The sequence below is a fragment of the Pleurodeles waltl genome, chromosome 3_1 (assembly GCF_031143425.1).
Source record: "Pleurodeles waltl isolate 20211129_DDA chromosome 3_1, aPleWal1.hap1.20221129, whole genome shotgun sequence".
Lineage (NCBI taxonomy): Eukaryota > Metazoa > Chordata > Amphibia > Caudata > Salamandridae > Pleurodeles > Pleurodeles waltl.
The window spans coordinates 85,219,244-85,231,655 of record NC_090440.1 but is presented as its reverse complement, the minus strand read 5'-3'; the positions used below and the strand labels follow the sequence as shown (position 1 = coordinate 85,231,655).

General features: G+C 41.6%; 1 protein-coding gene across 14 annotated transcripts in view; it reads left to right on the top strand.

Annotated features, from left to right (window-relative positions):
* Positions 1 to 12,412, top strand: part of PPFIA1 (PTPRF interacting protein alpha 1) — a 540,698-nt gene that overhangs the window by 444,552 nt on the left and 83,734 nt on the right. For all 14 annotated transcript variants that reach the window (XM_069221888.1, XM_069221884.1, XM_069221890.1 and 11 more), the window contains 4 exons: positions 819 to 994; positions 1,082 to 1,179; positions 6,928 to 7,103; positions 8,199 to 8,267. In XM_069221888.1, coding sequence (XP_069077989.1) covers positions 819 to 994; positions 1,082 to 1,179; positions 6,928 to 7,103; positions 8,199 to 8,267 — 519 coding nt within the window. The remainder of the gene's footprint in view (positions 1 to 818; positions 995 to 1,081; positions 1,180 to 6,927; positions 7,104 to 8,198; positions 8,268 to 12,412) is intronic.

Here is a 12,412-nt window from a genome sequence, read left to right as displayed (position 1 = left end):
GGTTATTCTTTTAATGTCAAAGATTATTTCCGCATTTGTCAAAATACTAGGTTTTATTTGCTCACTTTCATTGCTCAACCTGATAGAGATGTGTATCGATTGACTCGGTAGGACAGTAGTGAACAGCACCGCAGTTCTTTAATTTCTTAAGATGATCATGAGCAAAGCTTGTTATAAAATAGTCTTGGTTTGAGGTTTTCAGTTAAATGGCAGTCCTTTTGCATTATAAGTCAGTGTTACTAACCCAGTATTGTTGTGTGCCAGATATTCTACATGGGTAATTCATAATGCACAACTTAAATTCTACAGCTGGGTCAGATATATTAAAATGAGAAAAACACAAAACAACCAGCACTCAAAAGGCATGAGCATCCAAAATTTGAAACAAACTGGTAAAAACAATGTTTTGGTGCTTTGGCATACAGTTTCAACATCCAAACACATAACTTATCTATTCTAATATGTATTCCTTTCCACAACTCTTTCGTGATAGACCGCACATATCACTGTATTCAGCTCATTACGGACGATCCTCACTGATTCTGTTAATCTTAGACACTTTCACTTGTTTATAACCAGCACAGCGCCAGTTGTAGTTGTTACAGATTTCAAGAAGCAGTGCTTCTGCAGAATTGCCCATGTTTATTGAGCGCAGATGACTAACATTTGTAAGTTTCTTGGTAATGCATACATTTAAGTGAAATATGAATTAGATTAAATATTTCTCTTAAATGTTGCAGTAAACGTGTCATGGAATTCAAGTTACTGTTTCCAAAGTAAATGTCTGCTAATCTTCGTCCTTTTTCCCCTATGGATAGACTTTGGCATACGGTGATATGAATCATGAGTGGATCGGCAACGAGTGGTTACCGAGTTTAGGATTACCTCAGTACCGTAGCTACTTCATGGAATGCCTAGTGGATGCTAGAATGCTGGATCACTTAACAAAAAAAGATCTACGTGGACAGCTTAAAATGGTTGACAGTTTTCACAGGTACAATTATTATGAAATTTAAGCAGTTTTACAAACTTGTGGCATATTAGTGATGGATTATTAATGTTGAATTTTGTTCTCTAACAGGAACAGCTTACAGTGTGGCATTATGTGCCTGCGAAAGTTAAATTATGATAGGCAAGAACTTGAAAAAAGGAGAGAAGAAAGCCAGAACGAATTAAAAGGTAATTTTCCTTACATTTATCTTCAGTTAACCTTAGGTTTTGCTCTGCACATTTCTGCAGAATTCCTACCCTTAATAATCGCCAGGCAGGATCTACTTTTCTCCAGAAGTTCTCACATGCACTAGGTGGTGCTGTCCTCTTTTGTGTTTGCTCTATCACCCCAGAAGTGACTGAGCAGAGCTGCACGTAAGGGACACATCTGTGCACTGACATATGTTCCTTTCTTTCCTCACCTTCCAACACGAATCTGGGGCTCAGCTTAAAATTTTGTTAGTCTGACGGATTCTGAATCAAATTCCAATGTGCTAGGGAACAATGTCCCCACCACCAAACACTGGTTGGTGGGGACATGGTTTCAAAGCATGTCATGCCTGCAGAAAACAGATGTCGTTATGGACCCGCACAAGGTGTATCCCTGATGTCTGGGCTTGAGACACTGTTCAGTCATGCAATAGATGTGCCCTCCTTCACCAAAGTCAATGCGGGATCAGGAAGCCAAGTTGTATGTCGCTGAACACTAGAAAGAGTTGCAGCCTTTGTGTAAGTCTTGCTAAGATCCAGACGCAGACTCTGTTCCACTCTAAGACTTTTTTTTGGCTATCAGCGACACCACAGCACATTAAAGCTTTTAAGGAGGCCTTGCTGCAATTCTTTTGTGAGCTTCCAGCTCTCTATGGTGCGCGTTCTGACTCCAAGGAACTGAATGGACCCCCCTGTCAGATTGCCACTGGTGGATCCGTCCCTGGCACCCTCTGACCCTGTGGGATCCACATTGGGCCCTATAAAGTTGGTTTTACCATATTTATCTCTGCATTTCTAAGGGAATTGACTTTTCAACTTACTCAGCTATAATAGATCAAACCTTGGCCGAATCTCCCAAGAAAGGTCTTTTTAAATCAAGTCGAACTCCACTTTGAGGATCCCCTACAGGGGTTTTATATATTACCTTCATCCTGTCCATAAGACAAGGCATTTCAAGGTTTGTAGATGCCACATTCCTTGTCATCTTTAAACAACAACTTCCTGCAAAGCCAACTCTTGTAGCCAGCAAGATAATGGGGTATAAGAAGGAGTTGTTGTGCTGATTGCAATGAATAATAGTGGTTCCGCTTTTACTTCTGTTGTCAGTCTGAGTCCCAGACTTAAAAATGCATGTATATTTCCCAGATGAAATAAAACCATGCATTGGTCAAGGAAAGAGAATTAAGAAACTGTAGTCAGCCCACAGCAAAAATCTAGCTTCTTGGCTCGAATTTGCATAATATGAGGCTATGGTTGCTGTCAATGAAATGCAGGCATTTAAAGGCTTACTGAACTGAAGATGATATGAAATTTCTAATGGGCAGCTGTTGGATAACTAAAGGGATCTGCTTGTCTGTTCAGCGTTCATAAAAGATTGTACAGTGAGGAGCAAGAATGGCGGCAAAGATGGCTCTTTGAAAGTACACAATTGTTTGTGTTTTTAACCCAAAAACTGTAGTATTTCTTGAGCCTTCTTTTTCATACTGAAGTGAACAAAATAAGAAACAAAGACTCATCTGAGCCAAAGCACTTAATCATGTCTCTTAAAAAATGTAGCTACAGTAGGCAAAGCTTATGTCAAAGTTCAGTGCTTAGCTCTTAGCCAGCCATTTTACACATTTACATTTTTGTGAGATTCAGAAAAGCAGGACCTAGGAAACCATTTGTATTTTTTCAAATTCTCCATTCAACAGATGTACTTTGTCCTTTCAAAAGGGGTATTTCAAAAATGGCTCTTAACATTTCTTAGTATAGTTTCCTTATCTCACCTTTTGACTCCAAGTGGATGGGTTTTCTGTATCTTCCTGTCTGCTGACCAGAACATCTTAGCTTGCAGACACTGTTTGGAGAGGAAACCCAGGATTGTCTTGTAGAAACAGTTAAAGCTTCTTTCAACTTAACATTCTATAGCCTTTAGGCCTCCCAAATCTTTTCCCAAACTAGACCTTCTTGGGTTGACCCAATAATTCAAATTGATTCTCTCCTAAAAAAACAAAATGTGGGAATAAAATTCTCTTCTTCCTCTGTCATTTCAGGTGTAGCAAGGTGTATATTGTGTCATCCAACTGTCCTTGTTTTCCTGCCCTTGGGTCCTATAGGGTGTATGTTGGAGGTGTAGGATACTTAGCCACTCCTCAAAAGACCCTACATACATAAAGAACAATACTTCTACCAATTCCATGATTGTCGCTACAGCCAGAAAAAGAAAATGCAATCATATCAATTGGTAATCCTACTGACAAGGAAAGTAAAAGAACAGAGATAGTTGGGAGGAAGACTAAGATCAACTGCCAAACTGGTGCATATATAACTCTAAGGCCCTGAACAGATATGCGCAACAGCAGTGGAAGAATATTGACCTCATGCAACTTCTCCCAGAGCAACAGAGAAAAAGAGCAAAGGCAATAATACAAGGGGGAAACTATTGCCAATACCTGCCTCAAATCTACAAGGGATGCTACAGACACAGCTAGTATGCAGATGTGGACTGATACCACCTTTAGTAGACCTGCCTGGATGAAAGTATCAGGGTTCAAACAGTATGTATAGGCACCAGTCATCAGTATGCGCTTTACGGGAGAAACCCTGTTTGTAGTGACAGTAAATTATTCCTTCAAACAAATGGAAAAGAACAAAGACCTAACAGAGGGCAAGGGGGGCTGTATGAATGGATTCTAGAACAATACACTACAGGCAAGTTCACGCCACAGACCAGCACAAAGAGCACCGCCACACAATGGCACTACCTCTTCATGCTGAGACGGCAGGGCAGATGAAAAGGACAAGATCTCAAGGGGGTCGAGGCCCACATCAAAATGATTTGCCATTGGAAAGCCCACAACACTGGTAGGGGCAGTGTAGGAGGCTCCCAAGTCTGAAGAGGAATCACCATCAACCCATTGTGTACGCGACATTGTAATAAGTAGAGTTAGAACGCAAACCAGTGAATAAAAAATCAAACAGAAAAACAAGTTGCAAACAAGAGAAGCTGAGTTGCTAGCAACAAGAAGTGAACAGTGTCCTACAAAATTGAGGAATAGTGGCAGTACCAAGGGCATAATGTCACCAGGGGGTATACGCTATATACTTTTTGAAACAAGATTTGATGCTGAAGCCTATCCTGGACCCCGTGTTCTTAACCTTTTTCAGGCCCCAAAAGGTCGAGATGATCACACTGCAAGAAACCATCCCACTTTTGATGGGGATTATATGGCTACCATGGAACTCAAGGATACCTACATGCATTTTACGATGACCAGGAGACCAAGAAACCCCTCAGGGCTGTGGTAGTCTATATACATTACCAATACAGGGTGCTACATTTGGGATAAAATCAGCATCAAGGATATTTACAAAATGTCATGTAGTAGTAGGAGCACACTTGAAGACAGATATGGGTTTCCCCCACCTGGACTACTAGCTGGTAAAGGCTAATACTCTTAACAGTGTCAAAAGAGCGTACAGACAGTGATGCAAACACTACAGGCTGGAATTGAATTCTTCCTAAACTCCCAAGACAGAGGTTTTCTTGGGGTGATACTAAACTTGAGGGAGCCCGAAGCTCTCCAGTACAAAATAGGATTTTGAAATGGACATACTCACCCTTACCAGGAGGGACAGTCTTACAGTGAGCACTATGTTAAGGTATGAATATCTCTAATCCCTGACTCCACAAAACCACGTGAAACAGGTCTACTGGCTAGTTCAGAAGCAACTTAAATGATCTAGCAGTTGTCACAGAGAAGGTGCATAGGGAAAGACACTGTTGGAAAATCGAAAACATTACCATAGGTAGACCTTTGCAACAATGAACTCTTTCTGCAACTATAAGAGTAGATGCATACCACACAGGATGAGGTGCACACAAGGGAAAAATGAGCATCGGCGGCAGGGGAGTTTCTTGGAAGCAGTGAAGCACCAAGTGTGCTAGAACTGAGGAAGGTTTACCAGGCACCAAAGCCCTTCCATATGCATATCAAGGAGACAAGAGTTCAAGTCCAGAATGACAATATAAAAACAATGTTCTCCCAAACAAACAATGGAAAGATGATCACATGTCCTAACGAGACTAATACAAGAAGTATGGAGATGGTCAACACACAGATGCAACCACCTACCTGGCCTGCACAGTGTCAAAGCAAACAGGCGAAGTAGAAAAGCAGGTGTGTTTCACGATTGGGAGCTCAAACAAGAGATAGTGCAAAGAATCTTTAGGAGTGTGGCCCACCACAAGTAGGCCTATTTGCAACAAACACTAGTGCAAGATCCAAAACATTGCATCCAGGTACCCACACAGACTGTCCACGGAGAATCCCCTGCTGATGGACTGTCAAAGAAAATTTAGATACGCTTTTCTTCCAATTCTACTTATACCACTAGTAATAAGCAAGTACAAACAGAAAATCATGATATTCATAATGCTAGCACCACGGTGGGCTAAACAAACATGGTTTTCAGGCCTGGTGGAGACAGCACAAGAAGATATAATAAAATTACTTACCTTATAAGAGATATTGACATTACAACAGGATCCAGTTTGCCACGCAGAGCCAGCCAGCCTCAGTCTAGTGACATCTGAGATCTTCAAATTCCGACACCTGGGACTCATCCAGAGATGCATGGATGTCCTGAGAGAGGTTAGTAGACAACAACACACGTGTTATACCACTTAGTTGACAGAATTGCCTGCTGGTGCAGGAAAGGAGAAATAACAAGAAACACTACAATAATTGGATACTTGACACATTTTAGACAAAAAGCTTTCCCACACATTGATTAAGGTACACCATTCTGCAGTATTGGCATTCACAATGAGAACTACAGAAGGAGTCTCTTTAAGTTACCAGTCATCAAAAGATTCTTAGGAGGAGACAAAAAAAATGCCCCACGAAAGTCTCTACCCACAGCAATGTGAGAACTTGACCTGGTACTAACCCAGTTAATGAAACCATCTTCCGAGACAATGCATAAGGTGGGACTCAAATTCAGAACACTTAAGACCTGCAGGCACTCGCAGTATGATTCACTGCATATGAATCCAGAAAATATTCACTTGGCAAAACGAAAAGGTTATTTACCTGTAAGAGTAGTTGTGCAGCTTGATTAATTTTCTGGTTTCACATCCTATGCTCCATCCTCTTCAGGTATGCGGTTGAAATAAGGCATGAAATGTGAAGAAGAGAAATAGATCAGCACTGGTCACTAACAAGGGAAAAAAGAGTCAAAAGATGGTAACCACGCACTAGGGCACTGTGGGAGCACATGTAACATATAGGAGTGGCTATGCCGTCAGAGACTGGTTGATGCCCACAAAAGACAGAGGAGTACAATTCTGAACTAATGGCGGCACAATGCATAACATGACTACAAAACTACTCCTACAGGCAAGTAACCTTTTCAGTATTGTACAATTGTTTTCTGAATATTGCGCAAATCAATGTTTTATGGTATGTTTCATTAGTGGGTCTATAATTTTGTGTTTGTTATGAAGATGCACTGACTTAGAATGAGTCTGTTTAATTATATGTTTTTTAAACTATTTTGCTACGTATATTTATGATTAACTTTTACAATGCACTTAATTGGCTGTGTATGGCATTTGGTTAAAATGTATACCACTCCAAATGCATAAAGAAAATATATCTAGAAACCTTTGCATTTTGGTATGTTTATATCATCAATTTATTTGTAACTGCAGACTGTCTAATGGACCTTTTTTTATTGCAGATGTGCTAGTGTGGAGCAATGACAGGATGATACGTTGGCTTTTATCCATAGGCCTTAAAGAATATGCAAATAACCTCTTAGAAAGTGGAGTGCATGGAGCACTTGTTGCCTTAGATGAAACTTTTGACTTCAACACGTTGGCTCTTTTATTACAAATACCCACTCAGAACACGCAGGTGATGACTATTGCTAATTACATTTTCATGATGTACATTGTGCTGTTCTCATAATAAAATATATCCATGCATGTTAAGAACTACCAGCAGATCAGTAATAGTTATGAACCTATTTTAGACTCCTGCTATCCAGGCCTGCCTTCTTCCATTCCAGTCCCTCATCCTGTGCTTAACCACTACCTAACTGCACCAGCTCTGGCAACTCCACAGAAGGTGTGACGTAAAATAAGGAAGAGTTTAGTTAACAGGCAAATCATTTTGTAGTGCAAGTACATTTAGTTTTCCGGCAGAACGTCTATTACTTCCAAAATAGTAATGTTTAACTTGACAATTGCCTTCATTTTTAAATATTACTGATTTCTATCATTATGTTGTCTCATTCCTGATAGTCTGACTTGAATCTTATTCTCTTCAAGTCACTAGATTAAAGCTGAAATTCTGCACACATTAAAAATTACAATTTCGTTTCTTTTATGAAATGCTGGAAGAAAACTCAAATGTGACTTGATCTTGCACTAAAGAATCTCTGTTCACTCGATCCCATTAGAAAGTGTCTGCAAAGCTACATTGATGCCAGAGGACTTTGAGGAAATCAGTTTTAAAGGGTGTTTTTTTTTTTTTTTAACTGTTGTATCTTTTTTGGGGACAGGGCTGTAAAAGTGGTAGCGGCGCATTCATAAGTTAGTGTTGAGTTGTTTTCTTACCTAAATAAAAACAGCAAACTTCAGAATATAGGAGCGCTGAAGGCAGTCTCGCTGTACTCTTTAATCTGTGCTCAGTTTGGTGCTTCTAAGGATTTTTTTTTTATCCAAAAAAGAGACTCATTCCACTCACTGCTTTAGCAATCTGTTGAATGTCATTTCATGGAAATCAAAATTTCATGCATCAAACTAGTAAGACTTGGAAAAAATGAAAAGGCAGGCAAAAGTTTAATGGCCCGAATTTCAAGACTTTCTCTACCATCCATTTAACTGAATACTGATGAAGCATTAAGTTTATTACTTTTTATCAGTTTGTAGTTTTAAAAGTTAATCACAATTTACATATATGTTGTTTATATCCATATGTTCAAATAAATTCCTTATTTTTGTATAGGCCCGTGCTGTGCTGGAAAGAGAATTTAACAACATTCTTGTAATGGGAACAGATAGAAGATACGATGATGTAAGTTGGACATATTAGTCAACATACAGACTCCAATAGTCATGTTTATAGTGTGTATTTAAGAAAACAATACTTATTTATTTAAATGCTTTCAAATAAAACACTGAAATTCTTGTTCTTTGGCTTATTTTACCCCAATGGTTATCTTTATAAACACTGAAATTCTTGTTCTTTGGCTTATTTTACCCCAATGGTTATCTTTGAATGTCCGGTGTCTTTAAAAGGAACTATTAAGTGTTCTTTTTTTTTTCCTTCTTTTTTCCTTCTTTTTAAATTCTAGCTGTCTTTTGTGAAAAAATGTGAAGCAGACTTTAGATAAAGAAAATAAACTCTTATTGCATATGTTCGTTAACAACACATAAAATAGACAATTTCTCTCATATATTTCTATCACGTTGACCTTTTTGTAATTAATTAGCATTGATCATTTCCCATGTGATCCAACTGAGTAAAATATACAATGCTATTTGGCGGTCCAGCTAAAATTCTAAAAATAATTTCATTCAATGCTGAAGGATGGTTGTAGATGGAACCTTGTTGTGGAATTATATTAGGAAGGAAATCCAGCCACATGTTTAAATTAAATGTTAAAAATGATTATATAACTCTACAAGCATTGACAAGACGAATAGGTAGGTCTCACCTAATGCTGCAGTGCAGACTTGTGTGCCCTTTCTGTTGTTGAACGAGGTTGGTGACTAAACAGGTTATTAATGAAGCTTTGTGTGGGGGGGGGGAGGAGGGGCTAGCTCGGTGGTGTGAATTGTGGGGTGGATTGTTATAGTTGTGGTTTACAGTTTAAAGATGTAACTGAATATTGTAGCCTGGATCCTGGGATCCCATGGATGTACTTAAAAAAAAAAAAAAAAAACACACAACTTCTCACTTGGACTTCTGTAGTTGGTACTGTAGCGTGTCAAATACCTTGTTACAATAAGCCTGATGTTGTTGTTTGCCGCTTTTAAAAAGTTGCCACTTTGTTGCCTAAAGTCTCTTGTGCCCGTTCACAAATGCACACAGGGTCTGTCCCTTAGACAGCTTTCTGCTGTCCCGGTGGAGATGTGTGAATGACTCCCAGGAAAGGACACCATAGAAACCTCTGTGTGCAAAAGTTAATACCTCTCCCTGGCAGGAAGCTACACAGGCTGGCATCCTTTCTCTCTTCTTTCATAGCCCCCCCCCCCCTTGCCTGATACATGATCCAATTTTGACTGAAAGTGCACCGGGTTTCTGCTTTCCAGGTCCAGATCTTTCCTTAAATCTGTGCAATTGTTCCCCAATTGGCAATACTTTGGCCCTCCTGTAAGTCCCTAGTAAATGGTATCCCTGGTACCTAGGGCATGGGTACCAAAGAGGGTCCCCAAGGGCTGCAGCATGTATTGTACCACCCTCAGGGGCCCCTCACCTAGCACATGCAGACTGCCATTGCAGGCTGTGTGTCTTTGAGCAGCTAAAAGTGAAAACACAACATGGCACACAGCCTGTGGTCCATGTCCCCTAACACTTCATGCAATATATCCATTTCACCCCTACTGCAGGACTTACAGCCCTAAGGCAAAGTGCATTATATTACATGTGAGGACATATCTGCAAAAGCAAATATGCCGCTGCTATGTCTTTGTCGATTCTTAGACATAGTGAGTGAACTGGGAAGCCATTTTAAGTATATGTGCTGGACACTGGTCACCACGAGTTCCCCAGCTACATGATGGCTTCACTGAAAATTGAGATTTCGTATTAATAAACACTCACTGATGCCAGTGATGGATTTATTAACACATGCACCCTGAGGGCACCTTGGAGGTGCCCCCCCAAAAAAGCCTTGCAACTACCAGATGTTCAGACTGACTAGTTTTAGCCAGCCTGCCCCCAGCAAACAGGATTCTCACCCACAAGGGGGAGAACCTTTTGCTCTTGGGCAGTCAGAAGCAAGGTCTGCTCTGGGAGAGGTGTTTTACACACCCTACCCAACAGGGTTACCTGCAAATCTGCATTCCAATGCAGGGGGCTTCAAAGAAGCCCACCTCCCTTGCTATGCAGATCAGGCTTCACCCCCAGGGCCATTTGGCACCTGGACATCTTGCTTGGTGTTGGCAAATTTAGGAACTCTGAGACAGGGCTATGCCCACTTCTCATAGGAAATTGGTCATATAGGGGGTTTAGTGACTCTGGGGGTAAATAGCCCATTGGGTACTACCCTACACTTCCCAAAACACTCCTACATTCAGTAGGATAGCCCCTGGCACCAGGAAATGAGATCCCACTGACCTGAGGAAGGACACTCCAGAGATGCTAAAGTGAGAACTGAAGGCCAGTGATGGGCTTGGCGCCAACCCTGCCAGCCTGCTTGGTACCTTCAACAGTTGTGCCAAATTTGCCTTGTTCTCCAGCTCCTGAAACTTTTAAAAGCCCAGGAAGACTGCCAGCCTTCACCCCACCGAAAGGGAACTCCAGTGGAGTAGCGGAGCTGCTCTCCTGCATCCTTGAAGGCACGCAAGAACTGCGGACTGCGAAATGCTGGACAGCACCACTGTACCCATACCCCCTCACCCGAGTTAAAGTGGGCCAATGCTGCCTACGTGGTTCCCAGCCTCTCCATAGACAGTCAGTTGTGGGTTTCCCCACTGCAGCCTTGAAACCGACACCTGCAGTCTCTTTGTGCAGGCCCCTCTCAACCGCGACTGCCTTCGGTGACTGCAACCAGACAGTCCACTACCCCCGGACGCCCCAGACCGATGAAAAGAGGACCACTGGTCTCTTCGTCCCCCAGGCTTGTGAGACTGGAACCCACCTGTTGGTTCACGCGGAATGATCCCCTAGTCCACGCCTGCAGCCTGTTTGTTGGCCCCCTCCATTGCGACCGTCACCGATGACAGACACCCGACAGTCCAAGAACACTCTGCACTCGGACGCCCCAGACTGACGAGAAGAGGACCACTGATGTCCCTACAGCCCGAGCATTGCAAGACCTGAGCCCACTCGGTGGCTCGCCCTGACAGGACCCCCGGTCCTAACTTGCCACCTCTTTTCAGCTAGACTGATCCCCTTTGACAAACATTGGGCCCCTGACGCCGTACTACACCTCTGCACCCAGACTCCCCAGTGCCGCCAGGTGTGACCTGTTGGTGTGGTCCTGACCCTTGCCTAATACTTACCTTAATTCCAAGAGATTGGTCTCATAAGCCACTGTACTATACCTGTTTGCCATGTTTGTTTTTCCTTCTTATGATAACATTGCAGCTTCCAAAAATTGCACGGTTGACTTTTCATACCTGTAAAGATTTTTCTTGCAAAACGTACTTAGCTGATTGCAATGATTGTTGTGCCTACACATATATAAAGAAACTTGTTAATTTTGTAAATTGGTTTGGATCTCCTCATTGAGTCGTGTCTCTTGTTTGACTGTGTGTATTTGCAAATGTTGAACAATCCTCTGTGATAAGCCTAAAAGAGCTCCTTGGGATTGCTAGAGCAAACCTTTGACAACTGGTAAGGGAACTCTGCACAATCTATCTCAATTTGATACATCATCCAAAGAGCCAGCTTCCTACACTCTACTTGTACACAGGCAGTATTTCTGGTTCCATTTCACTCCAGATGTCAACATCTTATTCTGTGGTGTTACACTGCGCTCCTCTTTGTGCCCCTATACTGTTGAACATTTACGTTTCCCTTTGCCCAGGAACATCAACCTTTTGTTTCAACCTTACATCATGTGAGAATGACACCCAAATTCTTCTCAGACTTGACAGTGATTTTTATCAGACCCAAGCCAACCCTTGCACCTGTCTTTCTGATGTTTTCTTCCTGAAAGAAATCTAATAGTGTTGTAACTAAGCAACTGTACCATGGCAACTGAATGCTTCTCTGCTGGATTCTACTTGCTGTTTCGAGGAGAGACAGTTGGCAGTTGCAGAGAAGATAGGACGTGTTGGGGTTGTTGTGCTGGACAGAAATCCGCCATCTACCATCTTCTCATCATGTCCTGGTGATTTAAATGTGGCGACGAGGATGTGATGGATTCCAGGACACTGTTACAGAAAATAAGACCAGAAGATCACTCATCATGTAAATTGGTGAATAGCTACAACCCCAAGTTCTCAACTCAAAAGAAGCTTAGTCACACAGTTCCTGAAGTACAGTGA